A 20,979-nucleotide genomic window follows, 5' to 3' on the forward strand; every position below is an offset into this window, starting at 1 on the left:
TAAAGATTCTGACACTGAACTCGACTTGTAATTAAGACAGAGTAAAAATGTCCAGCCACTTCATTTTCAGATTTCTTAAGAGGACTGTCAGAGAGGCTGTGTTAAATTTCAGTCGATTTGAATTTTATAATTGTCAACATGTGTAAAATACTTGGGTATTGGGTATTCAATTGTCAGGGTTATTTTTTGTTTTAGCTGTGACAAATAGGATTGTTAAATGCTTAAAGACTCCTCTCTTGTGGTTATTTATTAGACCAAAAGAAATGGAGAACTGGGGCCTTTTCATGCTTACTATTGTATTTCATTTGGCATCATTTATCATGCACATTGTGGTTTGTTGTCTCGACTCTACTTATTGCCTGACTTCATGATCTTCTTTGGCAGGGAAGGAATCCTATACATCCACTCTTATCAGCATCCTCGAGGCATGGCGTCTGTACTACCATTCAGTCATTATGTTGCCATATTGATCTGCACATGCAGCTAAATCTGGTTATACTAAAAATGATGAAATGCTTTTGTGCTAATCATATCTTTGTCTCCTTTACAGCCAATCCCACTGGAGCTGGACCAAAGGGTTACCCAGGCACATCGGAGGTCTTCAGAGAGTCCAGCAGCACAACAGGGATGGTGGTCGGAATCGTAGCAGCAGCAGCGCTGTGCATCCTCATTCTGCTTTACGCTATGTACAAGTACCGGAACAGAGATGAAGGCTCTTACCACGTAGACGAGAGTCGCAACTACATCAGCAACTCAGCACAATCCAACGGCACCGTAGTGAAAGAGAAACCAGTCAACACCGCAAAGACCTCCAACAAGAACAAGAAGAACAAGGACAAGGAGTACTATGTGTGATTGTCAAAACTTTGGTCTACACCAGACCGATGTAAACATTTATCAAAAAAGACAAATCAGGACATACTACATGTGTACAGTATAATAACAAAGATGAACATTATTTAGTCATTTTTCCTATGAGACAATGCTCTGAAAAGTAAAACAAAATAAAACAAAAAAAAAACATTCTTTAAACCCTCAAGACAGAACACAAGTACTGTCCAGGAAGAGACCGATGGAAAAATGTCTCTGGCGAATAGTTGAAAACAAACAAAATACATATCTAACATGTCAACAAAACCACATTAACCCATCTGTGACTTGCCTCTCGGCCAGTATATTCCAGTCACACTCCCTTGTTTCTGGTAAACAGAGGAGCACAGATGCACTTTGCAAATGGAGATTCAGCATTACAAACTTTCCATTTACATTGCCTGTGTTTGTGTTGTTGAGACTTTTTCAAGAGAAAATAACACAATGCATAACGAAATACACGCATAAATACGCCAAACATTTACTGTGGATGAAGAGGATGAAAAAAAAAATATCAGAGAGAAAAAAATCCCAGAGGAATCAGCCAAAGTACTCGCTTAAAGAGGCGGTGATGGACGGCAGAGACTAATACCTGGTTGCTGCAACATGAAGTTGAGAATGGATGGCAGTTTCTCCTGAAAGACTATGATTTAAAAAGAATATGTCAATTGTGCCAGTAAGAAAATCTGGAGGCCTTCGCGTGAACTCAAAGGAGAAAGTTTCCTCAGAATACTGGGGATGTTTCAAAACGTGAATCATTCGGGAGCCATGCACGCAAAATTATCTTATTACAGTACATATGTTTATATACAGTACAACCACATCTATATGTGCTTTCTGGACTGTGACAAAGTGGTGTTTTATAGCCTGTTGTATAGATGATGCAAACTATAACTGCTCCTCAACCATTTTGGAATAAAAACTAAAAAAAAAAAAGACAAAAAGAAGACATAAGTGTTATTAAGTGTTGCTAGACATAGACAATTTTATGAGGACATCTGCATTTTTTTTTAAGTTGGATAATAATTTGAATCTCCCTGTTTTTACATGTGTTCCTATATAGTTTTTTTTATACAAATGCCAACCTGAGATAGCTGACCCTGGACCAGTAATAGCCTAATTGTTCCCCAAAACTGCACATAACAACTTGTGTGGCTCTCTTCTAAGGATACTGGTAGAATCACTGCCTTCCTTCCTTCTTGACCTACATGAGTGAGAATGATGAAAAAGAATATGAGTGATGATGATGATGATGATGATGGATGATGACAATGATGATAAAGATAAATTAACTTGCTGTGTGTGTTTTTCAAAGTGGTATTATAAGATTGTCCATTGTGCGCTTGGGCTGATGCAAAACCCTGAGGAGAATAGCTCAAATAAGTCTCCATTTCAACTGTTCTGTGTTTGTTCTGTCATTCTGTCAGTCAATTCTGCTTTCCAGAGACCTGTACTTGGAATGAGTATGAGGAAAAATGACCATGAACTATAAATGATGATTATAAATTCTCTTTGTTTGCTCCTCTTTTATTTCCTCAAGTGTTTTATGTTCAAATGTATTTCTTCTTGTACTCCACGTAAAAAATTAATTATAAAAACTAGTTTTGAAAAATCAAATGAATAAAATATTACCTAAGTGAACTTAAACCAGTCTACTGACAAGATGTATTGGAGCAACAAGCAGGTATTTCCATTTTGTCTATATGATTAAAGAGTACTCGACCTATTTAGTATTGGACTCCTACATTTTCTTATTTCTTGTTAAAGTCAAGATATTACATTACCCACAATACTACTCCACTGTAAATTGTTTGACTAGTATAATAATGCAGAGAAGACAGATTCATACAGAAGTTGTTCATTAGCTATAGTACATAAGCCTTTGTTAGAAATATAATTTGATAACAACGTATTATTATTCAGACTTTGACCAAAGATGTTGGACAGTAGTTATTTAATGAAACCCAAAGGAGAGAAGTGGTTGATGACAGTTACTGCAAGCTTTCGACACACTACTGTTGAGCGACATCGGACAAGCTTCTTCAAGACTTTGGTGTACAACTAGGAACAAATATGCACACTTTTTTTGATTACGTTTGCATTATATATGTCAGGAATGCATGGTGGTCAGAAACCAGAAATAGAATGTACCAAAAATGATCCTCTAGCAGCCACACTCGAGCAGTAACGATTAACACAGGCTACAGAGGTAAGTTCACTTCTGTCAATCCACACCTCCAGATTTTGTTTTGTTGTGTTCAACCCTCAGCCCTGACACAAGTGACATCTCTTGACATTTAGGGACTACAAAAGCATTTTTGCAACTTTTTTTCAACATTTTTAGACGGATTTTGATGTGTAAAATTGGCAGCTGCCCTTTAAGTTGTGGTACGGCTTTTTACCTTCTTCTTTTGGTGTGAACCACCATATCCAGCCATATATGAAATGATGCAGAGTACATAGTACGTAAATACATTTCTCACTAGAAGGGCTGGAAGTGTCTGTATTTGACTGCCTTAAATATATATTTATGTAGCGTGGAGAAGTAAGAATATCTACAGAAACCTGAAGACAATGTTTTGAGCTTTTCAAAGCAGAATGTTTTATTGCTTTTAAACATATCTGAACTCCACTTCATAGAGCTACCGACACCTGTCTAGACACCATGTTGGTTTTTATCTCCAGATTTACTGTGTGCAACTCATCTGATAAGGTGACACCCCGCTTGTCTGGCTAAATTAACTTTGAGCAGCAAGCTGTTACTTGACTTTAATTTAAAGTCAGAACCTCACAGCGGAAAATCCACCTAAAAGTCGAGTGATAGTCTGACCAAATATCTGAAACAGTATTGACACTAAGGCATCACTTGACACCTGAAGTGCATCTTCACAGCAGAGACAAAGGGAGCAGAAAGTGGCACTTGTAAGATTTCACGGCATAGTACTGCTAAAGCTCCTACCCACTTCCCTAAGTGTTTGTTTGATTTTTTTAGATTATACAGGATTAAAAGCACAAAGGTGCCACAGACTAAGAGCAGGATTCAAATCTTTGCAGCAAACAGATGTTTCTTCAAGAGAGTACCCCTCACTGTCACAGCTCTTCATCAGCTGTTCAAGCAGGTTGCTAACATGATACTGTGAGTATACTGTGATATGTCGCAGGTTTCCAGCAGCATAACCAGCTGGCCTATGTATTTATTCAACAACAGGGAATTTAATATTATCAAACATTTGGATCAATTAAAACTAAAAATAGTAGGACATCCTAAGAAGATGAAATGCAGTGCCAAAAAGCAGTTTAAAGCCTTAGAAATCAATAAACGATGTATTTCGTATACTCAATTAAACAGATTCTCCAATGTTTTTGTCCTTCTCTGTCCCTGCATCTCCTCACTATTGGATCTTGTTGGCGGCAATGCATTGCGGGCAGTTTGGTGAAGCAGAGCACATGTGGAAATCCACAGTTGATGCAACGGCGATGAACAGTCAGCGTGAAGCACTCTTGACACACACACACGTTTTGCTATTTGCCATTGTAGAGAACCCTAAAAGTATCAGATGAGGACTCGGTATCGGCAGATACTCAGAATCAAATGATTTGGACTTGAACTCGAGGGCAAAAAAACCTGATCAGGGCATTCCTACTGCCTACACTTTAATACAAAAGTAAATACATACATTATCATGCAGGGCTCTAGAGTGCGACTAATTTGGCCGCACATGCAACCTAATTTATCAGTGGTGCAACCAAAACAAATCTAAGGTGCATCGGTGCGACCAGCCGCTCGAAAGTAAAAAATTCTCCACGACTGTAAGCCTGCCTATAGTTCAACAACCACACATCACGTCCGTATCGTCATCTAAACCAATCAGATATAGTGAAGGCCGGAACCCCCATGTTTGTGTACGTTTGAAAATGCATCTGCTGCAGTCAGACCGAGACTGTCTGCTGAAAATCCAGAAGAAGAAGAAGAAGAACATGGACGTGTTGCACCGAGAGGTGAATGCTGTAGGCTAAAGCTTGTAACATACTCCACAAGAACAGAGAAATCTGCTTGTGTTCCTGAGGTGGCAAAAACAAAGTTTATTTTGGCCAGGACTTTTCATACTTCACAGGAAACGTGTGTGCACAACTCTTTATACGTCCCTCACACTGCAGCACACACACACACAATTGAGGCAAAAAGAGAAGGTGAGGAATATGAGAGAATACTGTACATTAGAAATGTGTTAAAGATAAAGCAAATGGGGAAATGAAGAATGCTACACTCAACAAAAATATAAACGCAACACTTTTGTTTTTGCTCCCATGTTTCAGGAGATGGACTTGAAGATCTAAACTTCATTCCAGATACACAATATTACCATTCCTCTCAAACATTGTTCACAAATCTGTCTAAATGTGTGATAGTGAGCACTTCTGCTTTGCTGAGATAATCCATCCCACCTCACAGGTGTGCCACATCAAGATGCTGATCTGACATCATGATTAGTGCACAGGTGTACCTTAAACTGCCCACAATAAAAGGCCACCCTGAAATGTGCATTTTGTTTCTGCTTTATTGGCGGTCTGGGGACTTAGAACCAGTCAGTATCTGGTGTGACCACCATTTGCCTCATGCAGTGCAACACATCTTCTTCGCATAGAGTTTATCAGATTGTCTATTGTGGCCTGTGGAATGTTGGTCCACTCCTCTTCAATGGCTGTGCGAAGTTGCTGGATATTAGTGGGAACTGGTGCACGCTGTCGTATACGCCGGTCAAGCACATCCCAAACATGTTCAATGGGTGACATGTCCAGTGAGTATGCTGGCCATGCAAGAACTGGGACATTTTCAGCTTCCAAGAATTGTGTACAGATCCTTGCAACATGGGGCCGTGCATTATCTTGCTGAAACATGAGGTGTTGTTCATGGATGTATGGCACAACAATGGGCCTCAGGATCTCATCACGGTATCTCTGTGCATTCAAAATGCCATCAATAAAATGCACCTGTGTTCTTCGTCCATAACAGATGCCTGCCCATACCATGACCCCACCACCACCATGGGCCACTCGATCCACAACATTGACATCAGCAAAGCGCTCACCCACACGACGCCACACACGCTGTCTGCCATCTGCCCTGAACAATGTAAACCGAGATTCATCCGTGAAGAGAACACCTCTCCAACGTGCTAGACGCCATCGAATGTGAGCATTTGCCCACTCAAGTCTGTTACGGCGACGATCTGGAGTCAGGTTAAGACCCCGATGAGGACGACGAGCATGCAGTTGAGCTTCCCTGAGACGGTTTCTGACAGTTTGTGCAGAAATTGTTTGGTTATGCAAACCAATTGTTTCAGCAGCTGTCTGAGTGGCTGGTCTCAGACGATCTCGGAGGTGAACCTGCTGGATGTGGAGGTCCTGGGCTGGTGTGGTTACTCGTGGACTGCGGTTGTGAGGCCGGTTGGATGTACTGCCATATTCTCTGAAACGCCTTTGGAGACGGCTTATGGTGGAGAAATGAACCTTCAATGCACGAGCAACAGATCTGGTTGACATTCCTGCTGTCAGCATGCCAATTGCACGCTCCCTCAATGCTTGTGGCATCTGTGGCATTTTGCTGTGAGACAAAACTGCACATTTCAGGGTGGCCTTTTATTGTGGGCAGTTTGAGGTACACCTGTGCACTAATCATGATGTCAGATCAGCATCTTGATGTGGCACACCTGTGAGGTGGGATGGATTATCTCAGCAAAGCAGAAGTGCTCACTATCACACATTTAGACAGATTTGTGAACAATGTTTGAGAGGAATGGTAATATTGTGTATCTGGAATGAAGTTTAGATCTTCAAGTCCATCTCATGAAACATGGGAGCAAAAACAAAAGTGTTGCGTTTATATTTTTGTTGAGTGTATATTAACCTGATTTGTATGAATAAATTTTAAATATGTTTTTAATTTAGCTTAGTAAATTCATTTTAGGATAATGTGTGATTATTTTAGCTGAGTCTTCAGGCATCCATTAGAACAAAGTCATTCACCTTCACCTTAATGTCAGACGCAAGTAGTGACATGTGGAAATCTTCATGTTTAGATAAATAAAAGAGAAAATTGTTCTGAGATTAAACAGAAAAAAGCAGCACACTTCGTTGCCAATAGCACAATCACGGCACACCTCTCCCTTCCCCCATTCTTCAACTAAAGTTGTTCTAGTTTCATAATAATGCTGTTTTCAAACATCTGTTTTTATGTCTCTGTGCTTGCCGTGGCCAGAGGCTTTAAGTTTTTGGGTTGTTCATCCCATTCTTGTAAAAGCAGTACACCTTCAGGGAATTTCTTCAGATTTGGCGCAGATTTCACATTATAATCTTCTGCAAAAACTCCCAATAGTTGCTGAGACTGCACATTATGGATTAAATCGTGTCAGTTCTTGAGCATGTTGGGTATACACAAGCATTAACATTTTTTTTGCTTAACCAAAACTCCATTAGTTTCTATCATTATTAAATTTTACAGGGTCACAAAACTGCAATGCATGAGGCCTTTCATATTGTTCCACTGCAAGTCTTAATTGTCAGCTTTCAACTGCTTTGTCTATAAGATCTGAGGAATTTTTACTTTAAAAAGTGAAACCGTAAAAGTGTGTTTTACCATGATGGTGGGGAGCCATACAGTTTACAGATTAACAACAGTTTATTACCCCAGGCTATAATCCAATAGATGCTACTGCACTATTTTTTTTTCAATTTCAGAATCAGTCAGTATAAGTTACAGTGCAGTCTGGCTTGTTCAGCACAACAGTGCTCAGGATGGTGATATTCTGCTCCCTGCTAATCGATGTCAGAGCCCTGCTCTGTTGAATGGTCAGGCTGCAGAAAGGTGATTTCTCCTGGAGAAAGCAATGGAGATTTCTAACCAGAGTTGTTGTTCCTCTGCCTCTGCTATGTTGTTACTACAGTTAGCTGATCCAGTAGCTTTCTTACGATTTGCCACTGGCACATTTAACTCCTTGGCAACCTATTCTCAGGGGGTCTGAGTCTATTCCCTGTCTGAGTGGTTTATTACCCACTTGTCCTAATATCCTATCTTCTCACACCGTTTTCCTTCCACCTCCAGGTATTCTACTTGCCCTTTTAGTGTAAGTGATCCACAATCATCAAAAGCTGAACTTCACCATTTGTCTCACATCCCTCATGCTCTGTTAAATGAGCATGCATGTTTAGTGAATCCAAAAACGTCCTCTGATCTAAATGGGGATTTTTCGGTATGATCTGGTCCTTGTTCTACCTTAGGGTGAATGTAGTAGCAATGCAGAACTGTTACTGAGAATTCCGCTTCCATTTGCAGTAAAGCTAGGGCACTGTTGGGGGTAAGACCATCATGTCTTGGTTTTTTCTCAGGCAGTCTCTTAAAGTAAATACAATATTTGACAGCTGGAGAGAAAGAATGTGACTGTATGTTTGCCTTGTGTTTTCACATGTAGTGTTGTACAAGAAGCTGCCAAATCTATTGTGTGACAACTACTGTGATGATTTCCTAGTTCATGCCTTTAGGACAACACAACTAGAAGCTGTAAGTTGTGGTCTTTCAAGGCCAAGCGCATCATGCTTAATGTATGTCCTGCCTCTGGGATGTCTGGTGGGAGCATCTCTTGCCAGCAGCTGGGAAGAATTTCAAAAGAAATTTTGAAAGTCTATACATCTGTGAAATACTTTTTACAACAGAGAAAAATTGAAAATGAGCATTTCTCCACACTGTTTGCGCTGCTAGACATCTTTTGTCGACCTTCAAAAAAATCTCACTAAAATGAATGACATGCTTAAGGCCTGGCACACAGGTATTTTTATCAATGAAAAAAAAAGCCAAAAAAAAAACATTAATTTTGGAACATGCATTGTTTGCACTGCGGGCTTCCTTTTATTCTCTTTTAACATTACTGTAGCCAAACGTTGATTTGCAAGAGAAAAGTCGCATTACCTGGCATCCACACTACCAATACAAGGACCTGATAATCACAACAAAACTACTGCCTTCGGTCAAATATCCACCCAGGTGACAGGTTTAGAATTTCGGATAATGGACCAAGACAGTTCTTATATTTTGATTACATTAGTGATCCTTAATTATATAAGTTAAATGTTGTTTTGCTTCATTTGCTCTCAGCGGTTTCATTGCGGACCTCTCTTCCTTTCAAGTAGCCAGTAACTCTCTCAGGCCAGTTGCCCTCCTGGGAAACACTGTGCTGTACGCACAATACAGAGAATAATAAAATAACAAAAACAACCTCACAGCTTTATTTCAGCATGTATCGTCTATGCCAATAAACTCATAGGGTGCAGTATTTTTAGCAACACGCTCATCCTTTCCTCTCATCCTCCCTCCCCTGCATCTCTCACTCTCACACACACAATGTCTTTGTCCCTGTCTTTTGCATTTATCTTATGCCATTTCCCCCCTCTCACTCAGGCTCTTTGCTTCTATCTCAGCTGGATATACCAGACGTCCCTTTAATTCGACACACTAATGTAATTCGCCTTCTCTATAATCATCCATTTTCCTGTTTTCATGCCCTCTCCCCGAACTTGAGACACGTCTTGTGGATTCTATTTCACAGCAGTACACCAGACTACATCAGTTTCCATTTCATTTATTCAGTATTTGTTTAGAAGCCCCATGCTGGTCTACTATGAATCAACACTGCTTAATAGAAGCAACTCTCACTGACCAGGTTAACGTAGATATAATTATGTGCAGATCTGAGACTACAATTTAATATTTATGTTCTGAATCAAATGAAAATGAATCTGAGTTCACACAGCAGAAGTGTTTAGTCCTACAAGATTACAGAGGAGCATTCATCTTATTGATGCACATCAGAAAAGACTGTATGCTCAGTCATAACACTAGCAAAACAGTATTTACTTTGGCTTCCTATCCAGAATACAATTCATAGTTTTAATGCATAGTTTAAAACTAGAAGTTATTTTGCGGCCACACTAAATGTTTTTAATGTTGTGCATACACACACACACACTACCGTTCAAACGTTTGGGGTCACTTGGAAATGTCTTTATTTTTTTAAAAAAATGTTTTTTCTTTTAATTATGTTAGCACAGCTGAACTGTTATGCTAATCAGAAAAGCTATAGAACTGGCCTGGTGACCCCAAACCTTTGAACGGTATTGTATAAAAATGTGTTATGTCACTATGTATCCCCAATTACAGAAAGAAAATGGTGATTCTGCCTAGAACATTCAATTTGCAAGTAAATGTTAATACGGCTAAACAAACATAAGCAAACTACAGATGATGATTATTTTTATTACGATGCTAAATAGCTGCATTTCTATGATGCTATATCATCAAATCTGATGTCCAGAAAATCTTCATTCAGGGAATTATTTATTTGTGTCCTCTGTAGGACCTGTCCCGCCAGGGAAATATCCCTGTCTTTGAGAAGCACTATTTAAAACTATAATATAAAACTACTTGGGTCTTTGGGAAGTGAGGTTCAAAACCACATGCAGTTACTGCTTATCACTAAAGGAGCCACCAAAAAAGAACGAAACAGAATATGCCACTTAAAAGCATCTTCAAGCAGAAGCAAGAATGTGTGATAATGTGGCTGAAAGGCACGTCCCAGTGTGACCTGAGAGAAACTTGGTTGGGTTTTGGATGATTCTTGAGAGGAAAGAGCAGAGATCAGAGAAGCAGAGTGTTGACAGAAGACACAAACATTTGCTCCCAAAGGCACACATGAATATGAAACTTAAAGCAGTGTCGTTAAAAGTGTAAAATGTTTACAGACAGATATGTCAGCTGTAAGGCAACTTTGCAAAATGAATGAGACGGAAAGATATCTCTGAAGTAGGCTCAAAATATCCAGAATTATGACACATGCAGGTTTGTATGTATTTAACTTTTTCTTTTCCATTTTGCTAAAATTATAGTCTAGAATTTTGCATTTTAAAACTTTTATGCTAGTGCAGCATATAGCTTTTAATTTGTCATGCCTCCTCTGAAAATCACAAAACTGAATTTGTACTTTCATGTAAAGCTGATATAATGAATGATAAGTAAATTCAGCCTGGCTGTGGCTGTAGTGAATTATTATACATTATCATAAAAAGGTGCAAAATTACTTTCAGTTACTGTGTGTGTATTTGGAAATCCACTTACAGGAGTGACAAATGGAAATGAGAAGCAAGTATCTATTGCTGGTAAAAAAATAAATCCCACAGAACAGAGTAAATTAAAAAGCAAACCCATTTGTTCATATTATGTAGCAACTTCAAAACATGCTTATCCTACATCTCTGAGGAACCAAGAATATAATATATTCTTAACATGTTTTAAAACCAGACCAGAATAAAGGAAGCATTGTGAGTGAGAATTCCTGGCGATCTCAGCTCTGCCTCTGTCCTGTCAGCGTCAAGCCTCTAGTGCAGGGGTTAAGGTTGGAGTTCCAGGCCAAACCCAGCAGTCGAGAGCCCGCCCTCAGGAGAGGAAGTCAACGTGGCAAGGGCACCAAACACATTCAGGACGCAAAAGTGCCATTTATCATGGTTGACAACTGCACCTCTCAGTGCCATTTGGGTTTATTACCGGTACATTTCTCCCCACATAATGATGTTTTCCTTAGCACTTGTCCTCTGAGACCGCCTTCAATGAAAAACTGCAGCAGAAACATCAAGGTGACAGTTTTTTTTTTCCCCATTCTCTTTTTCTCTTTCATATGAAGTTTGGTTTGTGTGACTTCAGAGGACATGGAGATAAAACAAAGCAGCTAGAAGTTTGGGGACATTCAGCAAACCTGAGGATTTAGACCTCCTATCAGCATCCATGGCACCAGTGGCCCTCACTCTTCCTTTAGAGTAACTGCACAGCAAGGTTGGGGATTCCCCAGAATGTCATTTTAACCCACAACAGCCAATTTGGATAAATCGTTTCGAATGGAAATAGAAACTCCACAACAGAAACTGATATCTGCTCCTTCCACTCTTTCTTCAGAGAGTGTGCTTTAGCTTCTGCCTTTACAGTATGTGACTGGACTACAGTTATGACTATGACTTTCTATTGGAAGATGTGTATTCTGCCAGATAAAGGATATTGAAAAAACATTTCATTCAGCAGGTCTGTTGTATCAATATCCACTTCAAGTTTGCCATTTTATCATAAAACCTGAAACAGCAAACCCAATGAATAAAATGACCGTGTACTGTTTTGCAGCTGGAGAGTAACAATATTTGGTGTCATATGTGTTCACTGTCAATACAGAGCTAAGGTTTGTGCCAATGGGGAAAAAATGTATTAATCAAAACTAATCTTGGCTGAATATGTTTCTGCTATTCTTCTGTTTTGAAAACTCAGAACTTCTGCAACATTTACACCTTGTATCCACACTTTGTTGAAGAGCAGTCACAATATTATTATACAATTAAAATCTGGACAGAAAGAAACGCCTGAGAAGCAGCGTTTAACTCAACATAGTTCACAAATTATGGTAGTTGTTATTGCTAACAGCTACTGTGCAGTTAAATTCTGCGTTTCTTTTTGCAATTACAGTTTTCAAAGTCTATTACAGATGGAGGTTATTTAATGTGAACATGTGAAAAACCTGGTACAACTTTTACCATATTTACAAGGCTGAACTGAGGCTTTGGCAGTTTCCCAAAGTCATTTTTTAAATCCTATCCAAAAACTTTGTCAACGCAATGCCAAATCTGTCCACGCAAGACTATGAAAAATATGACCCTGAAAACAAAATTCACAAACTTTGCTGACTTCATGAATCATGTATAGCGATGCTAGCCTGTAGTGATAAGCAAAATATAATATACTAAATGTGAATGCTTCTATTTTATTGAATCAATGCCTATATTCAATACAACACCGTTGTGAAGGTCAGCAGTGACCGAATATATAATTAAAATAAAAAAAGAATTGATTGAACACCATAAACTATAAGTGACAAGAACATTCACTGTATCCACATTTTAAAGTAGGCATAAAAAATATCATCATGAATCATTAACCTCTGCCTCAAGCAGTTCTAGTGTTTGGCTGCCAAAAGAAGAGCAAAGCTGATGCTAAAGAAATGTGTAGTGCAGACATATTGCACAAACAGACTGTTGCTGAGCAAGTGATCATATTGTATTTGTCACTGCAGTAACTTTAATATAGTATAGTGATTCTGTGTAAGGTACACCCTTAACTTTAAACCGATAAGTAATTATTTAATAAATGTCAACTTTCAGAATTTTCTTACAATAAAACAAGCTGCAGGCTCATGCTGCACTTGTCTAACTTTAACTAAAGTTTCTTGAAGGGGTTATGCACAAAATGTTGTTTTCCAAAAAGTTTAGACACTAGTGAAGTCTTATGTCATTTGGAGCTGACAAGAACTTGTCAATATGTTTGTGATGTTCCATGAAATTCAGGCACTTGGGCAAGAAAACAATCATCACTGGTCATGTTGCAAGATGTAGACTGATCCTGCGTATCTGTTGTCTTATCTGAAGAGCATGTGCAGCCTATCTTTGAGAGCCAACTTGTAATCATAGCTTGAGAGGAAGGATCTCATTAGCACAAGCCACATTCCCTTTGCCTGTGAGATGGAGTCGATCATTATCTTTGTGGTGGTGATGGTGGTGATGATGATGAAGATGAGGAACAGCTGATTGATTTGTGCCAGTGGGTACAAGCTTTGTTCTCAGAATTAAATATGTTCTTTCAAATGAAATTTATTTTCTGCTTCTGGGATCCATCATAATGCTGGAATCAATATTTAATATCCCTGGATCAATCTTACGTGGGGTTTTATTTTTGCATTGGTTCTGGCAGCATTCCAGAGTAATAATGAAATAATGTGCAACAGTAAAAGATTAAGAAGAGCAGTGATTGTCAATGTTTTGTGAGTGCATCGTCTGAGAGTGTACCCTTTTCTTCTTTAATTTTCCTGAGGTCACTTTTCCAAGTGCTCTCCCCTGTGTGTGAGATTAAGCTTTTCAGTTTGAAAAATGGATGTATAATAATTATTTGAATGGAATAACAATATTAGGAGCTTAGCAACTGTTACTGGGCACAAGTTGCCTTATGCAAACACATTAACAATGGTTATCGGTGCATAAATTATATTGAATATCCTGCTTAAAGTTCTGATATGGCTGTTTACTTTCCACCTCTTTGCATAGCTCCAGTTACTGTAATGGTATTATGTGATGCTGCTTAGCATGGGAATGCTGGAGGGGAAGGGGAAGATGAAGCGTGGCGAAGGGGTGGGGCAGATGATCATATGTGCGCACACGTTCAAATGAAATCTAAGCCCTTGCTTCCTGTGGTTTTTATTGCCCAGGACAAGGTCACAATTTATTATTTATCTTGTGAAGGAAGTGTATTCTTGTGGTTGTTGCCTTTGTAATTGAGTCATCACTGCCTGAAAACATAAAGGCAAGGCCATTTTTCTGTCCACCGTTTAATAGGATGCTCTGCAACTCTCTCCTCTGTCTTTAAAATAAGCAGCATAGAGTACAGACATACAGTCAACATTGCACTGAGTCACCATAATTATAGCAAGGTCCCCCCCTTCACAAGTACATCCTCATATGACTCCAGTCAGGTTTGCCTCAGTTAGCTGCACAATATGTACAAAAGCGCAGATCAGTGAATGGCACATTGACTCCTTCCACTTGTATGGCTGCAGTATGTTGTTTTTACGAAAACAAGATTCACGTGTTAACAAGGTTACATAGATGCCTGCTTGAACATCAGCAAATACGGTCATATGGATATCAGTACTCAACAGAGAACTCTACTGTATATTGCATTACAGTGGCATTCATGTTGCATTAAATTGATTAAATCAAACATGTACACACCTTCAAGGACACAAACACATGGGCTGATCCAGGGACCTTCATTATGTACAACATCAGTGTCTGTCCTACAGGTATGTGTCAAAATCATCTAAGCCACAGTGAGTGAAACTACAATTACTGCCTCAAGGTTGTTTGTGTGTACCATAATTAGTATACAAATTCCTGAGTTAAAGTCAAACATGTTTGTATGCAATCCCAGTGATCTTTAACAACAAAATTCTAATCATCTGAAAAGAAATTCCCTCAAAAATGTACAGTGCAAGCATCAAATTTACAGGTTGCCAGGCAACAGGGAAGCGCATTGAGATGGCTGGAACACAAATATAAAGTTCTGATTGAACATCAACAAAAGACATGACTTACAGGTACATAAGTACTACATCCATCTAGTTAAATGTGGGTAACTGGTTTTGGACATAATTTATGAAGTCCAAACAATGTCCCATGTCTGTCACTCAGTCTTGTTCAACTAAAATATTCATCAACTAAAGAGTCAGATAGGCTCATAGAGTTGTAGCGCCATGAGTCAAGATGCAGCATTTGACAGGAATGACTGATTTGATCAAATTTGTATGCGGGGTCTTATGCAACAGGGGCAGATTGTGAGTATGACGTCAGCCAGTAAAAAATAGGAACATTTAAATTATTCCTTAATTTGGAAGAATCAAATATTGTGTCACAGATTTGTATTGTATAATACATATACAGCAATATAAAAGCATAATGCATTGAATTTAAAGAGTCTTTTTAAATTCAAACATAAACAAAATCCTCTCAAATTGAGGGGTCAGGTCTTGAGCAAAAATTTGAACGGGCACAAAAAGAAAAAAAGTCACAAGTTGAACATACTGCATACAGAGCAAACCACAAATTCCTTATTTTTCGTTGCAGTTTCTGCTTCTTCCACACATGAGGTGGCTTTATTGATGCTGGTTACATTAGCCTCAGGCTAGAAGCTGTTTCATTGCAGACAGGCCGTCATGATGAGTGACAAGTGTGGGGGCAGGAACTTGACCAGATGAGGAGGAGGAGGAGGCCAGGACTAACAATACATTTCCTACCTCAAAGTGAAAACTTACATATTGTAGGTAGAACTTGAATATCACTGTCACAGACGTAAAAAAAAAATCCCCTGCCTCCTACAGCTCCCAAAAATAGAACACATGATTTGACTCTGACAGTAACATCTACTATTTCACATCTATGGTATTAATATTGTTTTGTAAATGCTTTCCTGATGCAGACATTGACTGCATTTAAATCAGGCAGTATCTGTCATTGATAGTTTGGGTTATTGTACCATTTCCCTTTCAGTCTATGTGAAGAGCACTTGAGGTTGACAACGCCAGAAATGAGAGGAAATCTGTGACAGAGTCTATCAGTCCTTTCACCTGCAATATGTTTTGAAGCTCATGTCACAAGAGACAAGTTATTTGAAGAAAAGGCCAGTCTGTTGCTTTTTCTCCTTCATTTTTTGGGGGGATCAATATCTTTGCACCAAATTCTGTAAGATTTGCAATTGATCCATTATCACCTCCTCCTCTTGTACTCCTGAGCGGGCTGCTTTTGCTGAGAGTCTAGGAAAAAGAAGCATGCTTTGTTTTCAGCTCAAGGACATTTTCTTCATTTCCCCGCTTTACTATATGAAAGTCACATCTAGAGTACAAAGACATCATTGCAAATGCGGTGAGGGCTTTGCATCGCTATGATATGTACATGCAGTTTTCAGTTGTCAGGGTTATTCGTGTTACTTCAGTACAGGCGCAGATGTCATGTTTTCAGAATGGCTGCCTGCCAGAGAAGTCAGTTGAGAGTAGTTTCATCTTGTTATGTTCTTCTGTGAATTATTTGTGTTCATGTGTTGATACAGTTAAGAAAAACACAGCACCTTGCTTCCTTTTGGTAACAATACTTGATCTGGATGAAATCTTATCTGCCACACAGCCTTTACCTTTGTGCTCATAGAGGTCAATGAGCTACGTCTGATCTTGACCTACAGAGGTGGATAACTGCAGACGAGCAACAATAAATTGCCTTCCATGTGCGGCACTAACTGGTGTGGGTCTTCAATGTTGTTTGGGGACAGAACAGGAATATGTGTATCTGTGCGAAAGTGTTTTTTTGTATGGTGCGGGTGGGGTATTGGGGTCACTGTGCAATTTAGCGAGATGCCAACTGGAGCCAGCAAAAAAAAAAAAAAAGAACAGGAAGAAGAGAGAAAACAAAATGAAGGTGGTAAGCGCTGTCTCAGCATTTCCCCATTGCTATGATTTACATTTTTTTTTCTTCCAAAATAGCAGAGCAGGGGATGTCAACAACACTGACAACTGTTTGGTTGACAGATTCAGTGGAGAAAAGTCTAAAAGAAGGGGAGGCAGCTCTACATCTTATCACACAGCATAACAGCCCTGTCACATTTACAATATAGCAGAGTCCAGAATGTAATGGAGTGCTGTGTTTGCAAAGAGGACACAGTGGCACTCGCTTATTGCTTCTCATCATAGTGGTGCATTGCTGAGCAATTAAAAAGCCATCAACTGACTCCCAACTAATTACCTACAGTGTCATCTAACCTTGTTGTTGATATTAAATGAAGTACTTGTCTGTAAAATGAGGTGAACAGAGCAAAAGCATATTCTCAATATGCCTTATGCCAGAGACTGGACCAGGACCATATGCTGCTCTCTATTACAACACAGCCATTACTGTAATATAAATTAACGTTTAAACAAAGGCACAGGAAATGAGCATGTTTACCCACAGTATATATTAAACTGTTGTCTTGTTTTCAGTGAGCAGCAGTAATGGTGGAGGGGGGGGGGGGGGGGGGTTAACGCTGGATAGATGTGTAGTGAAGCATAACACGGGTCAGACAGCACATGAATGAGAGGTGATGGGACCAGACTTGCTCAGTTCAAAGCAGCAGTGTGATACATAAAGCTTTTAGATTTCTCCATTATGTAGACTTTAATATAGTCAATTATTATTTCATCTCAAGCATTAACAGTGCAATAAGATGTATGTCATGTTGTTATTGTAATCATAATATAATTATAAAAGTTGTTCCAGAAGTATACACCACCCTGATCCCCAGCGTCTATAGTCATAATTTGTCGATTTTCTCTAAGCTGATTTAAAAAAAAAAAAGTTAAATGAGAAAAGTCAGAAAATGTTTTTTTTTAATAAGATGTAGTCATGGATTAATAAAAAACAAATTGTGGAAGACGGAATTGTGATTTTTATTGTTTAACAGAAATGTTACTTAAATTTGCTGCTTTCAAAAATCAAAAAGATCCTCATGTCAAATTGTATTTAAACACTTGTATTCACCATATTGTATTTTAATTAATTTTAATTAATTATTTTAATTTTTATTGTATTAAGTTAACAGAAGCTGCACCAGGCTCAAAATGCCATTAGCTAAACACAAAAGGTGTCACTGTGCCGCCAGGTTTTTATATCACCTAATGTTAAAAAACTAGATGCTCCATACTTAAAATATGAGGTTAATTATTACTTAGCATATTATAGCCTATGTTTGACTCAACCAGAATATTTCTATCTAGTGCACAAACTATAATCTAAGAGCCATTCCATCACGTACTGAATGAGGAAGAGGTTAGGAAGAAATGTTTTGTTAAGCGTTTTCTTGATTCTATGTACAAAAAAAACACAAAAAATAATCCTTAAAACTAACAATCTGCCATTGTAAAGCTTTCCCTTCACATGTATCTCACCCGTAAATACTAAGCTCTACCATAGCGTATGATCACCTTTAATGCAGTTCTGCATTTGTGAGGTTCAAGGTGTGTATCTCCTCCCACTTCTGGTCTCATTGTATTTGCACTAAATCTCTAGATTCCTGTAGAGTGTGACCACATTTTCAAATTACACAGTAGGCAAACAGTGTGCATGCATCTATGACACTATGGCATCACTACATGGCACCTTGAAATTTGAACCTCTACCTCATATGCTGAATATTCTTACAGTTTCTTCTTTTGAGATGCAGCAAAATTGAATTTGCCATGTTCACATGGATCCACTGTCACTTTGTAATGTTGTCTACTCTTGGCAGCATCATATGACAGCATCCTACAACCACGTCTGTGGTGGAATAACATCCTCTATAGTACATATTGCCAAAGTTCTTTTTTCTAATTCTTCCTATTTGCAGCTTAAATTGTACAAAAATGTAGTTGTTTTTGTTTGTGTGCTTGCTTGCTTGTTTTTTGCCTGCTGGTTCATCTCAGAACACAGCATCTTTTTTTCTTACTTTTTTTAGCAGACACAAGTGGCACAGAGGCACATTTATGCAACACAAAGACAATAGAGAGTGATGGCTTTTTCCCTTGGGACTTTAAAGGTGACCTACTGAAGACCTCCCTGCTGAACAAGGCACACTATCTGCAGTCTCTGTCACTGATAATCCCTTTTTTATGTTAAATGACAGCCTTTTAATCAGCTGTGATGTAACCCTGTGCTCTATTATTTCCTTAATTATTTTCCAGTGTAGTGTATAGACTTTAGAATTCAGTAAACTCTGTCTAAGGAAAGTTGGTTGTGTCAAGTAGTTAAGTTTATGAGCAAGGCACTCACTTTACTTTGCCCAGTGTTGTTGCATTCTCTGGAAGTTTTCCCTCCCTCTGATGAGACAGTATTATTCCTCTTTATGTCACCTCCTTTTCAAAGCCCCAGTGCTCTTATCAGAGGCAGAGTGCTGATGGAGCAGCCGGGCTTCTTGCTGCTGTTGGGCAGCAGAATTAGTTTGGTCCCACTGAATAATGAAGCAGAATGTATACCCAGTGTTCTAATTAAAACCCCTGGTCATTCATCTATCTAATTGATACAATGCCTTCCAGTATAATTTTGTCCCAAAAGTACCATTCCAGTCTGTGTTCTCTGCTCTATGAGCCTCTGCTGAGCAGAATGGCCCTATGCCAAACATACATGGGATGAAATTTTTTTTCATACACACTTACAAATGTGCAACGACACCCACAAAAACAGACATAGAGTGACGCAAATCAAATCACATTCAGTACGATATAAGTTATTAAACCCATAAAGATGTCATGACGTCAAATTGAAGCCCTTCTCCACAATTGTGTTTATCTAGTCAAAGCATAGTAACAGTACAAGGCACAGTGGGCCGTCTATCTTTTGATTTCAGCACATAGGTTTCCTGAAAAGCAATTTTGAAGGCCACTGTGATGAACAAAGGCATCCAATGGCCCCTGGCCCTGTGGTTAATACAAACATGGCACACTAGAGTTGGTGCTCAGAACCTAACTATGTATTTATATTATCCATATATTATGTCAACAGTGTGTTGAGTGCAACATACACTTTTGTTTCTACTTCTTTCATGATCATCAGTTCCTTTTGGCCTGAGAAACATTTAATGTCTTTGCATATTTAATACCACTCAGACAGAAAAGCAAGTCAGTCACAGGCAGGAGTTTTCCACCACTCTAACATTAATTAGGCAGAGCCTGACAGCTGCAGTAGAGTTGTCAGTTCAGTTGACAAAATCAGTGGTTTCAGAAGAAATGAGAAGTGTGTTTGGTGTAGATTTGTGTCACACTGACACCCTATTGTTTCAAAAAATCAAAACAAATTTCATGCAGCAAACCTGCCACTGTTATTGTAAACCGTATACATGGTGCTAAAAGGGCATTGCAGCAGAGTCATTAAAAAGCTACTCAGAAAGAAGGAATTAGTGAGGCACCAAAGACCTGTATCACTGATAATGAATCATTTCCAATGCACAACACACCAGCATCCCAGCAGGATTAAAAAAAAACACAATGTCAGGTGCAGAAGCTGCCTAGGTTAGTTTCCATTCATTAAGAGACATGCAGACAGTTGTTTTACTTATTCTTGTGTACAACAAACAAGGCTTTTATGTACAGCACATAAAATTGGATCACCTGGTGCTGTTCGGTTCTGCTCTCACAGCCCCTCAAACACTGAGAATAGTGACACATTTTGAGCAATGTAGTGACAAGCCCAATGTTTCCCGGAGAAGGCAAATCTAAAAATATCCCATATATATGAAGGCTTTGTGTAGAAACCTTCTGTGAATATACAAATTTCTGTTTTACTGTATATACCAGATAGCTACTGTGCTAGAAGAGCCTATGTGTTGCTGTGATGCTCTCATGTGCTACATCTTTGACACTGTTCAACTGCCCCTGACTGTAAAAGGAGGTGAAAATTTGAGAGATATTTTATGTCCATGTT

General features: G+C 38.9%; 1 protein-coding gene across 6 annotated transcripts in view; it reads left to right on the top strand.

Moving 5' to 3' along the window:
* The window catches only part of LOC114447828 (neurexin-1a-like), a 212,632-nt gene extending 210,256 nt beyond the window's left edge, over positions 1 to 2,376 (top strand). For all 6 annotated transcript variants that reach the window (XM_028424324.1, XM_028424325.1, XM_028424320.1 and 3 more), the window contains one exon: positions 551 to 2,376. In XM_028424324.1, coding sequence (XP_028280125.1) covers positions 551 to 855 — 305 coding nt within the window. In that variant the 3' untranslated portion in view covers positions 856 to 2,376. The remainder of the gene's footprint in view (positions 1 to 550) is intronic.
* The last annotated feature ends 18,603 nt before the right edge of the window (positions 2,377 to 20,979 follow it).

This window comes from Parambassis ranga, chromosome 15 (genome assembly GCF_900634625.1).
Source record: "Parambassis ranga chromosome 15, fParRan2.1, whole genome shotgun sequence".
NCBI lineage: Eukaryota > Metazoa > Chordata > Actinopteri > Ambassidae > Parambassis > Parambassis ranga.